General features: G+C 38.6%; 1 protein-coding gene across 50 annotated transcripts in view; it reads right to left on the bottom strand.

Annotated features, from left to right (window-relative positions):
- NEB (nebulin) overlaps nt 1–16,918 on the bottom strand; it is a 217,198-nt gene that overhangs the window by 178,014 nt on the left and 22,266 nt on the right. For all 50 annotated transcript variants that reach the window (XM_089328355.1, XM_089328318.1, XM_089328323.1 and 47 more), the window contains exons 11-27: nt 15,926–16,030; nt 14,607–14,714; nt 12,573–12,689; nt 10,983–11,087; nt 10,786–10,893; nt 10,584–10,688; nt 10,095–10,193; nt 9,441–9,545; nt 8,382–8,489; nt 8,176–8,289; nt 6,716–6,817; nt 6,514–6,621; nt 6,320–6,424; nt 4,886–4,984; nt 2,918–3,022; nt 2,259–2,366; nt 2,057–2,170 (exon numbers count right to left, since the gene is read on the bottom strand). In XM_089328355.1, the coding sequence (XP_089184481.1) occupies nt 2,057–2,170; nt 2,259–2,366; nt 2,918–3,022; nt 4,886–4,984; nt 6,320–6,424; nt 6,514–6,621; nt 6,716–6,817; nt 8,176–8,289; nt 8,382–8,489; nt 9,441–9,545; nt 10,095–10,193; nt 10,584–10,688; nt 10,786–10,893; nt 10,983–11,087; nt 12,573–12,689; nt 14,607–14,714; nt 15,926–16,030 (1,815 nt within the window). The remainder of the gene's footprint in view (nt 1–2,056; nt 2,171–2,258; nt 2,367–2,917; nt 3,023–4,885; nt 4,985–6,319; nt 6,425–6,513; nt 6,622–6,715; nt 6,818–8,175; nt 8,290–8,381; nt 8,490–9,440; nt 9,546–10,094; nt 10,194–10,583; nt 10,689–10,785; nt 10,894–10,982; nt 11,088–12,572; nt 12,690–14,606; nt 14,715–15,925; nt 16,031–16,918) is intronic.

The raw sequence follows: 16,918 nt of genomic DNA, 5'->3' as shown, positions 1-16,918 counted from the left end.
AGCCATCTGGGAAGTGAAGCAGGAGATGGAAGACCTGTCTCTCTGTCTCTCCCTCTCTCTGTAACTCTGCCTTTCAAATAACTAAATAAGTAAAATCTTTTAAAAAAAAGTCTATGCATGTTCTATACCTGCAGTTTAGCACTTAGCTTGGATATAATGAGAATGACCCATTGCTTACCTCATTTGGCTTCTAAAAATCAATCAATAGAGATTTTTTATTTATTATGTGCCTAGTGTTCTAATGGATTAAGTGATAGGATGAAAAAATAAAATGATCAAGGCCAAAAAAAGTAAAATCATCTTTACCCACTGTGGCATAGTGGGTAAAGACACCACCTGCAGTGCAAGTATCCCATATGGGCGCTGGTTCGAGTCCCAGCTGCTCCACTTCTCTACTATGGCCTGGGAAAGCAGTAGAGGATGGCCCAAGTCCTTGGGCCCCTGCACCCACGTAGGAGACCAGAAGAAGCTTGTGGCTCCTGGCTTCTGATCTGCGCACTCTGGCCATTGTAGCCATCTGGGCAATAAACCAGCAAATTGAAGACCTCTCTCTCCCTACCTCTGCCTCTCTGTAACTCTGCCTTTCAAATAATTAAATGAATTTTTTTTAAAAAAGTGGAAACCTAAATTTAAAAAATAAATAAAATAATAAAATGATTAATATATAGGTATTCTCCATAGGGAGTATAACTTTCTTGAGTTGACAAGGGAAAAGCAAACAAGATAGTATTAAGCATGTGACCACTATTTACTGACATAATTTAATGTGAAGTGATTAAAGGAAAGTAGTGAATTGGATATTTTAAAGTGCTGCAAAACAACATAGTAAATGCAAAATGAGTTTTTAAAAGGCATTACAAATCATATGAACACAGTTAAAAAAATTTTTTTTTGGACAGGCAGAGTTAGAGAGAGACAGAGAGACAGAGAGAAAGGTCTTCCTTTTCCGTTGGTTTATCCCCCAAATGGCTAGTAAGGCCAGCACGCTGTGCTGATCCGAAGCCAGGAGCCAGGTGCTTCCTCCTGGTCTCCCATGCAGGTGCAGGGCCCAAGCACTTGGGCCATCCTCCACTGCCTTCCCAGGCCACAGCAGAGAGCTGGACTGGAAGAGGAGCAACCGGGACAGAATCCGGCTCCCCAACTGGGACTAGAACCTGGGGTGCTGGCGCCGCAGGCGGAGTTTTAGCCTAGTGAGCCACAGCGCCAGCCCACAGTTAAAATTAAATGATCCAAAAACCCTTCTTCTTTCATCATGAACAACGAATACAAGAGATCTTCAAAAAGTTTTTGGAAGTGCTTTATGAAAATCTATGCATTGATTTCAAAAAGGTTCTGCACTAAAATGAACTTAACTCCACTTTTCCATGGACTTTTTGAAGTAGTCTCATATTTGTACGCTATGTTGAACATTATTACCGCTTTTAAGGGATTCTCTAAACATTTTTAAATACAACATATGCTATAATATGCAAAAATAGATGTTGATATTTCCACAGTGAGAACTGTAACTGGAAGATGATAGATGGCCCGAAGGGAATCCATGAATTCCCTGAAGTTCAGGCAAAAGGCATGTTCTCTTTTTAAGATAGATGGTCAGAGGGGCTCATGATCAATGGAATATTTTTCTTGGACTGAGATCAAAATTAAGAAAGTCAATACAGAGCAACAATAAATATACTGTTCATTTTTATCTGTGACTTGTGATTTTCTTCTAAAATATAGACTTTTAAAATTATTTTAAGTCATTTTTCAATTAGAAGAAAATATGAAAACACCTGGTACAATCTTCCAAGAGGTTTTGAGAACTACAATCAATATTCTATTAAATATTAACTGATAATATTTTTCAAGTAAAATGACTGTTAAGTACAAATCAGTTCTTTGTCTCCCCAAGTGTGAGAGGTACAAGAATCCGGGGACTCATTCTGTTTCTAAAGTTCTCCCTAGCAGTCTGCTGTACACATGAGAGGAATGAAAATATGGAATATGAAATTCTGTTGCAGACGGCTACTCTCGGTATCTCCTGATAACAAGACAGCTTCACCAAGACACTCACGTCACTCTGGTTTTTGGCTGTCTTCAAGGAGTGCAGCATCTTGGGGTCATCGTTAATGCTGAGGGCTCCGATCATTTTCCCCTTGCTCTTTTCATAGTCCTTCTTGTACAACACCTGCAGGGACAGCACAGTGTCAGATTGTCAGGTATGGATCACCAGGACCCCGGAGACTGCCCTGCCCACACCCACAGTCCACACTCACATCACTGACGTTCCTGCTGTTGGCTTTGGCTGCCAGCAAGGGAATGGCATCCACTTTAATGTCAAACTTCTTAGCTTTGCTCTTCTCCCAGTCGTGCTTATAGATATTCTGCACAGGAAAATTTTAACCAAAGAGTCACGGAAACATCAAACACAGATTAATTCAGTATAAATTTTAAAATGGATTAAAGATTTGTATGTATAGACTTAATTCATCCATAAATATCATATCTACCAAATGCTAGTATAACTACTATTATCATTCAGCTTCTTTCTCCTTACCACTAAGTAAAAATATTCTTTTCGAAGTTCTGTGATATTTGTCAAGACTACACTATCCTGATGTATAAAGGATAAGATAAAGCGACAACAACTTCGAGGTGAAACATGACCTTTCCATGGAGAGGTTTAGTAACACTCTAGACCTTAGCAGAGGGGTAGTAGACAGAATGCTTCCCATGGCCTAGATCCAGGGAAAAGGAAATCTAGTAGCTAAGTAAGAGTAAGAAGAGCATTTGGGTCTTAGAGGCTCTACTTTCACTCTGGTCACAATCTCAGTAGATGTTCATTTGCACAATTCCCAAGTCAATCTCTTCAAATGCTCTAACATCTTCTTTTTATATGCCCACCAAACAAAGGTTTCTTGCCTTTGGTACTTACATCACTCAGGTTATAGGCATTCACTCTATGTTGGATAAACTCTGGAGCATCTGCTGGGACATGGCACTTGAACTTCTCATCTTTGTGCTTTGCTTTGTAATTCAGCTGAAAAACAAAATAGAGAACATTTAAAAAGTCAGGGCAGGAACTTCCTTGAGCTTATGTAGGGAAGTTTATATAGCTAAGTGATTGGTGCCCTTTTCAGAAAAATTCCTCAAGGAGATATTCAAGTCTCCCATAGGATCTGAACCCTTGCTCCTTTTTCTAGGGACTGTAGTATAATCAAAATAATTGTCATTTTGTGAATTCTGGTTTGGTAAATGATGGCATTTCAAAAAGTTCATGGAAAAATGGAATTAAAGATAATGCTCATTGTCCATGAAATTTTGAAATTCACAGATCTGATTCACACTGCTGTGCCTGGAGGACAAGAAAACCCAAAAAACTTTATATGAATTCTATAATCAGAGCACTAACAAAAACAAAAATAATTACAAATGTTAGTACAGTTGAAAAGTTATATAAAATTTTATTAAACATAAGACTTGGAATTTTTAAAAAGGTAATGTTAAGTGAAAGGAAGGGAGTGAAAGAATGAACAAGGTTATTGAATTTTTGAGCTCCAGGCAAAATGCATAAGATTGAGAAGAACCGTGTAATAAGCACTTCCGAGACAGAGCCTGCATGTAGCCTAGCCAGTCCAAAAAGAATGTTGGTGACTGGGTATCACCTATGGCACTGTTTTGGCAGCTTGCTAATGCAGCTGAGTCAGTATTGTTGGTATTTAGCTGTTTTTTTTTAACATTTATTTATTAATTATTTTATTTGAAAGGCAAAGTGACAGAAAAATCTTCCATCTTCTGGTTCACTCCTCAAATGACTGCAACAGCTGTAGCTGGACCAGGCCAAAGAGAGAAACCAGGAACTCCATCCAAATCTCCCACATGGCTGGTAGGAACCCAAGTATTTAAAAGTCATCAAACACTGCCTTCCAAATGCATTAGCAGGAAGCTAGATAGAAATCAGAGTCAGAACTTGATCCCAGGCACTCTGATATGGAATGCAGATGTTCCAAGTGATGGGTTAACAATCTGCTGTGCCACAACTCTCACCCCTGTTTAGCTATTCTTCATCGGTACACACAATATGAACATGCTAAGAAAAGTTGCCTATGAATTGATATCACTTCTAGGTTACAGTGCCACCATTCTCTTCTTTATCAATTTCTTATCAGCTAATTTGTGCTACCAAAACACATTTTATAGGGGCACTAACTATGTCTTTCATTTTGCTATCTTGAGAAGGGTATGCTACTCTTCAGGACTTACCTGTGTTAGCTATTCAAAACGTCTATCGATCACAACATCAGTGATTCAGACCTACTGAATCAGAATCTGCATTTTAGCAGAGTCACCAGACAATTGCATGAATGGGAATGCTTGAGAAGCACAGCTACTCTTCCCCTGATCTCCCTGTGGTTGGATCATTCCTGCCCTAGGATGTCCATGATCATCCATCTCTCTCTGATGTCATCCTGTTTTAATTCTGTGCCATCATTCTATATTAGTGTCCTTCTTATTGCCTGGTATCTTTCTTGTTACTTTGCTTTATCTTTTTGCAAGATCTTTGTTAGCAAACTTCAGAGTCGGAAATGCTTGTTATTTATCCAAATGAATGCTTTTGGTGTCACTGTTAAATTGGCATGAATTTTTAGTGTGTATGTGACAGATTTTAATGAGTAAGGTAGTATCATTAATGATTGTGAGTTTTTTTTATTGTTTTTTATCCCTACTTTCTTCAGCTCACAATTCAACCTAGCATCTTTATTGCACTTTATTAAACACATCTAGAAAAATGACGTCATTGAGATGAGAGATGAGTCCATGAAGAGTAAGAATGCACATGCTCATATTTTAAACAAGCCAAGTACTCTGGGTCACCCACACTTGCACAAATCAGGTCACTTACATCGCTAAGTTGTTTTGTGTTGAGCTGGGCTTGCAATAGTACAGGAGTATCCGTGACCGCCGTGAATTTGGTCTTATCTGGATGAACTTTGTAGGTGTGCTGGAAAAGAAGATGTTCTTTAGTGAAGCTTCATAATGTATCTTTATATTCTTGTTCAAATAAACCATAACATATACAAAGGTTTCAGCATAAAATAGTTTATTTTGTTCTTGAAAGCTTGGTTGGTATGCTTTTACTTCCTCTTTCTCTTTCCTGCCCTCCTCCCTCCTCTTCTTCTGTCTTCTGAGGTTATCTCTGGTCTCCCGTAGCAACTAAGCATCCAGATTCTTCTTCTCCTACTCAGGTCCTGTGCTTGGTATTCAATCTAAACTGTACTTAGGCTTATGAGCCCTACAGAATCTATCCCTTCCTTTATGTCCTAATATTTCCCCTCTTACGAATACCACCCCTTCCCCCATATGGTTCATTCATTTCATCCTTTCAATTCCTTAAACATCAAAGCTTATTCTCTTCTCAGACTCTTCTTCCTGATGCTCTTGCCATCATCTCGGCATGGCTGGACCCTCCTATTTCAGGCCTTCCTTGATCATTCATTCTAAGGTGCCATCTAATCACTCTCTTGCATGCCACTTTTTGTTTATTCTGTATTATCATCCTATAATACTTTTCTTGTTTTTAAATCTTTTTTTAAAATTTGACAGGTAGAGTTATGGACAGTGAGAGAGACAGACAGAGAGAAAGGTCTTCCTTCCGTTGGTTCACTCCCCAAATGGCCACTACAGCCAGCGCTGTGCCAATCCGAAGCCAGGAGCCAGGTGCTTCCTCCTGGTCTCCCATGCGGGTGCAGGAGCCCAAGCACTTGGGCCATCCTCCACTGCTCTCCCGGGCCACAGCAGAGAGCTGGACTGGAAGAGGAGCAACCAAGACTAGAACCCGGCTCCCATATGGGATGCTGGCACCACAGGCGGAGGATTAACCAAGTGAGCCACGGCGCCGGCCCCCCTATAATACTTTTCTTATCATTGCCTCATATATTCTCTGTTTATGTGCTCCCCTTCTTTGCTCCAAGGAAGACTCCAGAAGAGACTGTTTATCCCCCCCCCACTTTTTCAGCACCAAGGACAGTGCTTGGCAATGCTACCTTCCATGTCAATTTCTTGAATGATGATCACCCATCTTTCACAAACCTGTGTTGTCTTCCTTTTGCTCTGAATTCAGGTATATATAAATTAATAAAGATTTATAAAACTTGAAATTATATAATAATGAATAGGCTTCTTCATAGTAATGTCAGTGTCCCCAAAATGCAAAGTCTTAAAATTTAATATCTCCTGCTAACCACTAGACATTAGCTTTTAAATTACTGTGAAATTTACCACTAGATGTCACAAGAATCTCAAACCCAATTTCAACAATGCAAGGCAACTGACTTACATCTTTACATTGGTCTAGCTTCTTGATTGCTTCATATTCTTGTGTTATTGTCTGAGGGAAATAGCACTTCCCTTTATCTTCTTCATATTCTGCTTTGTAACTTTTCTATAATGTGGAAGAACAAAGATAGATCATGAAGTTAGTGGTCCCAAGCAATGTCACTGCAAGGCATGAATAATTATCTTCAAACTTACGTCACTGTTTTGAGCTGCAACTTTCATGCAGTGTGTATGATATGGGTCCTCAAAGCTGCCTACATAATGTCCCAAAATATTCTTTACATATAAGTCTTTATATTTAGCCTGAAAAAGAAAATACACATAATTCAAGTTAGCAGTTATGTATCACACAGAAGGAAGGCTCTCCAATCCCCGAGGTAACCCTAGCCTTTCGAACCTCACTGAAGTTCTTCAGCTGAGTGTCTAGTTGGTATTTAGGGGTCTCACAATAGTTCATGCTCTTTGCCTTCGTCTTCTCATAGTTTTCTTTGTACAATCTCTGCCAAAGGAAAGAGAAAATGAAAATGAGAGAAAATGAGAGAAAAATAAAGCTCATGGGATAAAAGCATCTTGTCTATATGAGAAGTTCCTCAAAAAGTTCATGGAAAATGCATAATGTAAAAGCCTATGCATGAATTTCAAAAATTTTTGCACTGAAATAAATATCTTTTAATTCAATTTCCATGAATTTTTTGCAATACCATCGTATGTTAATCAAAAGGGCACTATTCGTATTTTCCCAGTACCTATTTTCTACCCTGCAGAAAAACAGCAGGGATGTGGTCGAGGCTCCTGTCTTATATAATCTTAGCTGCTGACAGTCATAAATATGTTTATGTTACTTGTGCTCATATTTCTCAGAGCAAATTAGAACACTCCAGTGCTGTTGTTTAAGAAGTTTTTGTCTTAAAATAATTCTTTCACTTGAATGTCTTTGAAGGAAAATGAATTTCTTCAGTACTTAGTGGAAAATCAGGTATAAGGTGGACCTTACGTATCTAGTCACCACTCTAGAGAAGTGGTTATTTCAGTACGAGGTAAAGACATATTTTATAATACCTTTGGACGCTGGCTTTTACCATCAAAGCATACACATTTTTTTTTTCAAATATTCTAGAAACATTTATTCACCTTTGGTTTCTGGTGATTTTCTACACATTTTCTTAATATATGAAAGATGTTTTTTCTGTTTTATTATACATATATCTAATATCATCTTTAATTTTGTGAATAGAAAAAAAATACACTCAATCACAGGTATACTTCTAACTGATACAGAGCTGATACAGTGACGGGAAATATTTCCTTTCATATAGGAATTAAAAAAGCAAGTTTGATAAAGAGTTTTATTGTATCTTTAGTAAGTACTTTAAAGTTTTTAAAATGAGTTCAGTATTTTATAAGATTTTTAAACAAAATTCTTTGCTTTTGATCTTAGACTTTATCTAATTTTACCTACTTTATTTCTGTTTAATCTGATTTTTCTCACTTCTTGCTTTTTATTTGCAAACCATCTTAATCAGTTCAGGCATGAATGAATGAATATATTGTATATTGTACATATTATAATATTGAACCCATTTCTAGGGAAAGCAGTAAAGAAAGTCATATTGCAAGTTTGTTTCTCTTCCTGTTCCTCTTCCTCTTCCATTAAGGAGATGAAGTAACTTCACTGTTGTCCCTGGTAAGAACGAGAGAGTTCATCTTCCTGTACTACCTTTGGTACTACCTGGGCTTTCACAATCGATTTGCCACCTGAACTCTCAGAGTTCAGTCAGGTTTACAGCCATCCAAGATTATATTACACAGCATGCATGGCCACAGCTGAAGATAAGGATGGTTCACTAAGACACTCACGTCACTCTGGTTTTTGGCCGTCTTCAAGGAGTGCAGCATCTTGGGGTCATCGTTAATGCTGAGGGCTCCGACCATTTTCCCCTTGCTCTTTTCATAGTCCTTCTTGTACATCACCTGCAGGGACAGCACAGTGTAAGACTGCCAGGCACCCCTCACCAGGACACACCCCTGAGGCTGCCCTGTCCAGACCCAGAGGCCACACTCACATCACTGACGTTCCTGCTGTTGGCTTTGGCTGCCAGCAAGGGAATGGCATCCACTTTAATGTCAAACTTCTTAGCTTTGCTCTTCTCCCAGTCGTGCTTATAGGCATTCTGGACAGGAAAATTCAATAAAGAGACTGGCAGAGGCGATACACATGTCATCACATTTCAAGACTGAAGAGTAACCAACTACCTTGCCTTGATACAAAATAAATGCATCTTTTCCATTGTCTTGGAAATTATACGCACTTTAGGTACTTCTGAAATTGGAACTTGTAGTTTTCCAAAATCAGATTTCTCTACTCTCTTTTAGAATTTTTCATCAAATTAACTAACTTCCTAATATCTGATTCCTAACAGAATATTTTTGGAGTTGTAAAAATATTCTGCAGTTAAAAGTAACTCATTTTTTATGATAGAAAAGCATCGTTTTATTTGATCTCTAAGTCCTCTGCAAAGGTTATCTTATGCATCATTACAATACTCAATGATGCTGGATCAACTTATTAGTCATTTCTAAAGCTTAAGAAGAAATTGAGACACCTATCTTCCAGGGTAACTTGACTTTTCTATAAAATTATGTTCAGAAAATGAAGGATAGCAACAAGTGAGTGCTTGGTCTTCTGCCCTTTAAATATGCTATAGATTCATTAGTTCACTTTCTCCTGTGTGTAGAAATAACTATTTGTGAGAAATTGGGATACCACAGGTCTGGAGAAGAAATAAAACTAAACTTTAACAAAAGGTCCTGAAAGAAAATTAATTATAGTATGGCATAAATGAATATATGACTAAAAAACCTAACATTAAGATTTTCAGTTAAGGCTATATGAGTGGTGGCATTTTGAGTGTTGGTTAACAAGTGTTTAATTTGTGAAACTATTTAGAAGATGGCTACACACATTTTATAAGGTGAATTCAGAGACATAGGAACATGAATCAAAGGTTAACTGTTCTTTCCATCTTTAATATTGAAATATTCATTGAAATGCAATGACACTATTTCAAGATAAAAGCCAAGTTTGCCAGTGTATGACATGGCCCATTACAGAAGGTACTTACATCACTCAGATTATAGGCATTGACTCTGTGCTGGATAAAGGCAGGAGTATCTGGTGGTATATGGCACTTGAACTTCTCACTTTCATGTTTTGCTTTATAATTAAGCTGAGAGAGAGAGAAACACATACAACAATTAATGTAGCAGATGAAGTTCCAGAATATACATACTCCTGTATGGTACATTTTCCAGAAATTTATTTGGGAGAGAGAAATTCCATGTACTACACACTTGCTCTGGGCCAGGGTATATTCTGTGCACATAGCTCCTGTCACTTTATCTTCAAAATAGTTAGTAATTAAAAAAGGGAAATGTGAGGCATACGTAGATAAGATAATTTGGCTACCAGGTCAAGATTAATTTGAATTTAATGGCTGGATGTTGAACCCATTTGTCTGATACTAGAATTGATGTTCTTCCCAGGATTTTCAGCCACATTTGTTTCCTTCACAGAATCATTCTATTGTTAAGTGTTGTCTACCCAAGAAGATTCAAGGCTACCAAATGGGAAAATACTTTAGGTAATTACAAATATATACAAGTCAAACTTGTTAAAGGCTACATGATCTTATTCATAAATGAGCAAGTCATTGGATGCTGTTTGTAGAAATGTTGTTACTCATAACTGGATTTCCCAAATATTTAGAGAGACTTACATCACTCAGTTGTTTGGAATTGACTTGAGCTTGCAGCATAACAGGAGAGTCCGTAACTTGAGTGAATTTTGTCTTATCTGGGTGGACTTTGTAGGTGTGCTGTGGGGGAGCAAAAAAAATTTTTTCGGTTGTCAAATCCAAGCAAGAGCAAAATCCCATCTCCTTACAAAGAAAAGAAGCTCATGGTTAATGAAGCATTCACTTTTTTTTTTCTGACTGCAATTTCTCTGACTGATGTTCTTACATCTGCCTGTGAAACATTCCTGTATCTCCAGAATCCCAATAACTCTTCTTAGGGAAGATGAGCTAGAATTGGCTCTTGAAACATGGGGATGCCAACAGAAACAAACAGCTTATCTAGTGCAAAATAGATTCTGTTTCTTGCTATTTCCTAGCATGTATTTATTTCTGAGTCAGAATGTCAAAGCCATCCTGACCACAGGGAGCTCCAGCAGGCAGTTACATTCAAAGTTCGTCTTACAGACTCACATCTTTACACTGATCCAGTTTCTTGATAGCTTCGTATTCCTGAGTTATGGTCTGGGGGAAGAAGCCTTTGCCTCTGTCCTCTTCATACTCTGCCTTGTAGTTTTTCTGTGAGGAGAAGAAATCAGACATAAGGACACAATCATTGGATTCATGCTCCCAAAATGTGTTATTGGGAAAGTCAGGCAATTGTCTTAGAACTTACATCACTGTTTTGAGCTGTGACTTTCATGCAGTGTGAATGATAGGGATCCTCAAAGCTGCCTACATAATGTCCCAAAATGTTCTTTAAGTAGGAATCTTTATATTTAGTCTGAAAGACAAAACATTTTCTGCTTATTAACTGGTACAATGATGGGTATTTTTTCTTTCTTTAAAAGCAGTGATGGTAGAATTGCTTACATCACTACTGAAGTTCTGAAGAACTGTGTCAAGTTGAAATTTGGGGGTCTCACAGTAATTTATGCTCTTCGCTTTTGTCTTTTCATAGTTTTCCTTGTATAGTTTCTGCCAGAGGAAAAAAAATCGGTTAAAGTAGATTCCTGTCACTCTTACGCTGATTATAACACTCGTATTTTCCAACACTAAACAAAAGAAGAAGAAAAGATATCACCTGTCAACTGTCTGAAAAACCGACAATCAACGTTAGGGCGCCATGAGTCATAAGCCTTTTCTGTTAGCGGTTATTGTAAAGCCTAAGTTTTTGACATTCTCAAAAAATTAAGAAACCAAAATGCCACCCTTGAGCAAGCCCACTGCTGTGAATTTCTGTATTGTGGCCTTGTCTCTCTCTCAGCGATGGTTTCACAGCAAACATGAAACTTCGGCAACAGCAGGTTGCTTTAATAAACCTTCACTAAAAAGTTATAACTTGAGAAATACATCACATTTCTTCTTCCCTGTACCGAGGGAAAAAATCTTTTATGATACAAACAATTAGCCTTTAAAAATACGGTGTATGCGAGAACTTGAATTGTAAGTTACCACAAACTTCTCTGTGAGGGTTTATCTTTAGAACAGCCACAATTGTTTGTTGGTTTTAAACATGGAGGTTTTCAAAACATCAGTGATGCTATTTGTTTTTAATATAGCTATATTCCTGTTTTCATTAACAAAGTGCACTTGAACCTGAGCTTTGGTAGTTTTGATAAGGATATCCCTCATTTAGAAGGCAGATGGGCTCTGCCATGATTTCTAGGCAGAGCTATTTGGATAGATCCATTTACACCCTCTCACTTGCCACATCACCCCACCCACTCCTCAATCCATGCATTCATTTCCTACAGGACTGCCTGAATTCAAGGGACAAAGAGAAGACAGCTAACCCACACAGGGAGCTACCTACCATCTCTGAGTATTGGGAAGGGTTAACACAAGCTTAAACATAAGGAACAAACTCAAATGATCACATTTCTCGTTATGTAATCTGTCTCATTCTCATAGTCTCACACATATGTATGTGTATGTGTGTATATATACATACACATGATCTTAGACTATTAGTTTTTTTATTTTTGATCGACATGTAACAATTGTATATATTTATGGGGTAAAATGTGTTGTTTTATGTCATGTATACATTGTATAATGATGAACTAAAAATAATTAGTGTATCTGGGCTGTAAGTCTTTTAATACCAGACCAATCTCATTTTTCTAATCTATTTTAAATTTCATAGCTTGGTCAGGCTTGTAACAATTCCCCAAGTATCTTTCAGAGTCTGTGTTTGTCAAGATCACGTGGAGGCCCAGGTCCCCAGGTCTCCCGAGTAAATGAGGAATCCCTTGTTCGGCAGCTAAATCCTCAAGCCTGCAGAAACTGAGGCAGATGATGCCCAGAGGCACTCATGCCTTCCTATGTTTAAGTAATTCCAACGAACAGCTATCCGTAGCTTCAGTGTATTTGCAACGTTACATGTGCAGTTAGTCATTGCAAAAGGAAAAAAATCCCATGTTTTGTAGCGGAGACTGTTTTTGACAGGAAGCTACTTACATCACTTAGGGCATTTCCTGCTGCCTTCAGCTGCCTGAGCAGTGGATTCTCCGAAGCAGGAAGTACATTATAGTCTGCTTTTCCTTTATTCTTTTCATAGTCTTCTTTGTATTTCACCTTTTGGAGAGAAATAAAAGAAGAAAGTAACTCTACGAATTCTTTTTGCCCTTGTCTCAATTGTGGCTATTAGGACAGAGTTCTACAAACCAATTTTCTCTTTAGGATAGTGTCAGCATGGCATTTGATAAACAAAATATTCATAGTAACTCATAACAGCAGCAGAGAAACTGCATGCATTTCTAGGATCCTTTTACTTCCCATTCATTTATGCACTCAAAAATATTCATAGGGCCTTGGTTATGTGCCTGGCTCTGAGACAGAAACAAGAAAGAACACATGATCCTTGGCCTCAGGGAGAGAGTGTCACATAAATAATGGGAGAGAGAAGGATACATGAACAGCGACAGCAGCTCATCCCAGGTGCCCGCTGCTGTGAACTTCCACTCCGCTCTTAACCTGCGGCTGCCTGTCTGTCAACACATTTCTGAAAGAAGCCAAAAGCATCACAGTTCTACCCTTCCAAGTCTTACCTGCGACACTGTGGAGCACACACAGCTTTAATGCACGAGCAGGAGGAAGAGGGGAGGAGGCAAAGGAGCCGGGGTGGGATGAAGAGAGGCAGACTTACCTTTGCCTTCCACAATTCCCACTTTGCCCTTTAATTTCAGCTGTGGCAGAAGCGGTAAGTTGTGGGGAGGTAGAATCCAAAACCCATTAGGAGTGTACCATGGAACAGGAACAAGAAACTAATCCTGAATCTGACCAGGAGCCCCAGTGTAGGCCATTTATTCAGGATGCACAACCATAGACGTTCAAGGAACTCCTAAGTAATTTACCAACATTAAAGGACCTCAGAAAACAGTCCGTTTGGTCTCCCATGGCAGGAGACACACAACTGAAACACACATGCACCAAGCCCAAAGCCTTCACAGAGCAGCACATGGGCTACTTTGCAGGAAGGGAAGACTTGGGTTTCCTTTCTAAGAAAAGTATAAATTCCTTCAAAAATGGAAACAACCAGAGACTTTTCAAACCCTACTCTCTTGCTACCTGCCTCTGAGATGCCCAGCCTGCTCCCCAGATGCAGGGAGGAGCTGTTGGGGCTTGTGGCAAAGCCAGCCTCTCCTCTTAGGCATGGGATCCCTTCTCCTTCTCCCACTCAAGGACAGCACCCCAGCCTCCCCTGTCAAGCATCACTCAATTTTCCCTCTCTATTTGATTTTTTTCCTCATCGGTATAGACACATGGTAGCTTTGTCTCCTATCTTTAAAAACCCCTCTTCAGCCAATCCTTCAGCAAATCAGGTAGACTCTTCTTTAAAACTACCGCTGTGCTACCTCTACTGCTCCAAGACGTTGCTGAATTGCACCTGGGATGTAATCATCTTGTTTTTCTCTACTCTGGCCGAGCCAAGGCCAGTATTAGAACCCAGTGTGTTTGGTTTGGAAGTTTATGCTTTCTCTAGTCCCCATCCCCCTTTAGAATGTCAAGGAGTCCGAGTATTTACTGAAGATATTCTATATATCCAGAGATTGATATGTCTCACTTCTGATCAGGTCTTGCACTGTTCAGTGAGAAAATAATACAAATAATGGCAGCTTTGAGTGTGGGAGAGCCATAATCCTTACATTAGGCTGCCAATTGTCTTTCTGCTGGGGGAAGTCCCTACTAGCTAAGATTATAGCCTTTTTTACTTCTGGATACAAAAATGCATTTTACTCTATGAAATGTTGAAGATGATAATTGGGTGTTTTAATGTTCATACATGACAAAGCTTCTTAAAAAACTCAGTGGCCCTATTATAATTCCAAAGCCCTTTGTCATTGTTCAGATTGTTGTTTTTATCCTATCTTTCTTCAAATGCCTGAGATCCACTGGTCCCTACCTTGGTGGGTCTGTACAAACAAGAGCCAGAGTATTAAGAGAGTTATCTCGATGGCGTCAGTGTAGATAAACGGGAAAATGTCCTCATACCTTGCTAGCTGCCACCCCAGCTTGCTTATTCACTTTATACTCTGGTGTTTCAGTCTGCATGAAGTAAATCTGGTCTTTCATGCTCTCAAAATCTTCCTGGTATTTTCTCTGTAAGACATTAAACATGTTAGAGAAGTGTGATAGAAACAAACTGTGCACAGGCTTACAAGGGAGGACACTGGGCATTTGAAGAAAATACCAGAAGCCACCATCTCCCCTGATGTAGGCAGGTCAGATTATATTACAGAATATAATATATATAACTATATATTAGAATCTAATATATTTCTACATTTATAATATATTATATAATTAAATATAATTATATGACAAATTAATAATTATATATTAATTATATAACATAATAATTATCTCATAAATATAATTATATGATGTATAATTATATTTAATTATATATTCAATCTAATATTATTATATATTATATAATAGATTCTGTAATATAATATATAATAATATATAAATATATATAAACTTTGGTGGTTGGGGCCGGTGCTGTAGAGTAACAGGTAAAGCTGCCACCTGCAGTGCTGGCATCCCATATAGGTGCCGGTTCGAGTCCCGACTGCTCCACTTCTGATCCAGCTCTGCTATCATCTGGAAAAGCAAGTACTTGGGTCCCTTCACCCATGTGGGAGACCCAGAAGCAGCTCCAGGCTTCTGGCTTCAGATCGGCCCAGCTCCAGCCATTGCGGCCATCTGGGGAGTGAACCAGTGGATGGAAGACCTCTCTGTCTCTCTCTGCCTCTGCTTCTGTAATACTGCCTTTCAAATAAATAAATAAATCCTTTAAAAAAAAAGTTTGGTGGTGCCTGCACAAACATGATTAATAACAGAGATTTGGAACAATTAGAATGGACTGACAGAATAATTAAAATGGTCTTTCTTGGTTACCAAGGAAGAGCTCTTAAAGGTGAGGAACAGAGAACTTAGGAGAAAAGAAGTAATTATACTATGTCTTCTAGTGAGGAGAAACTAAATCAATCACTTCCACAAATGTGCATTTTAGTTCCCCAGCAAACAGTAGATTAAAAAGAGCTCTTTAACTTTGCAGCCCATACGAGGGTCTACTTGCAATGTTATTGCCATACAAATTGAGGTCAAAATGATGGAAATCTGTCAAAATAATATTTCTCGAAAGGAAGAGAGTTTGTGGGATTCCTAATAGGAACTCTATCCCAGGTGCCACCCACGAGAGGAGGAGTCCCACGTGTTCAGTTTCACTGCAGATGTCGGCAGCAGCGAGAAGTCACAAGAAAAGGGGCTCCGTCCCCCAACCTCAGCTGTCTGTTCCTACTCACAGTGCTGATGTTATCAGCGTTCATTCTGGCAGTTGCAATTTCAAAGCAAGGCGTCTCGCTCCATTTGCCTTTGATTTTATTTTCATAGTCTTCTTTGTATTTTTGCTAGGGAAAAAAAATAAAATGAAGATAAGCAAAACCAGGTATTAACAAATAAGACAGAAAAATATCCTGACTTGGATGTTCTTGGGTCTTTAATAGATGTCTTCAATAAATATTCCAGGGTAGGGTGGATTTAACCAACGAGAAATGTTGGTGAGTGGGTATAAATAGAAAATGGGAAAGAAAGTACTACTTCTCCCCTTACTGAGTTTAGGGACTTAATTCATTTAGAAATTTAGGTATTTGTTTATTTAATATTTATTTGAGAAATGGTTGTGAGGGGCAAAGACAGGTGGTTTTACAGAAGTTCCTTCATGTTTGAGTAAGACTCAGAAGTCATCCTGTATTTATATTTTGGTTACAAGAAAACTTATCAACCTGAGATTTCCATATCAAATGAACTCCATTTCTAAGCCTTTCCAAAAGCCCTAGTTATGCAGAAAACAACCATCACCATAAAATTAATTTGGCGGGCCAATGAATAAGACCTCTTCATTCATATTTTTAAAAATGTAAGAACTCAAAAGTAGAATTGCCCCATCTTACTCCCAGTACTACCCCACTTAAATCCCAGGCTGTGAGTTCCTGGAGGACAGGTGTTATATCTTCATTTTCATATCCTCTGAATCTAACACAAAGTGCAGCATGTGGAAGTTACCTCATGAATGTTTGTTCAACTATACTAACCTAAAGTGAGACCATGACATGTGGCTTTGAACTAATTTGGCCTAAATGTTCTTGGAGTAGAAATAGCCTAACCCAACCTCAAACTTGGGCCTGTGAGTGACATCCAGAGCTGAGTGAGAGCCAAGTCCCCTCCACGACTCAGTGAAATGTTAGTAGACTTTAATGACATACACCCTTCCAGAAAAAAAAGAAGCTGCTTTCTGG

Source organism: Oryctolagus cuniculus, chromosome 3, assembly GCF_051225735.1.
Source record: "Oryctolagus cuniculus isolate XC-2025 breed Fujian yellow rabbit chromosome 3, ASM5122573v1, whole genome shotgun sequence".
NCBI lineage: Eukaryota > Metazoa > Chordata > Mammalia > Lagomorpha > Leporidae > Oryctolagus > Oryctolagus cuniculus.
This window is presented reverse-complemented; position numbering and strand designations above follow the sequence as displayed.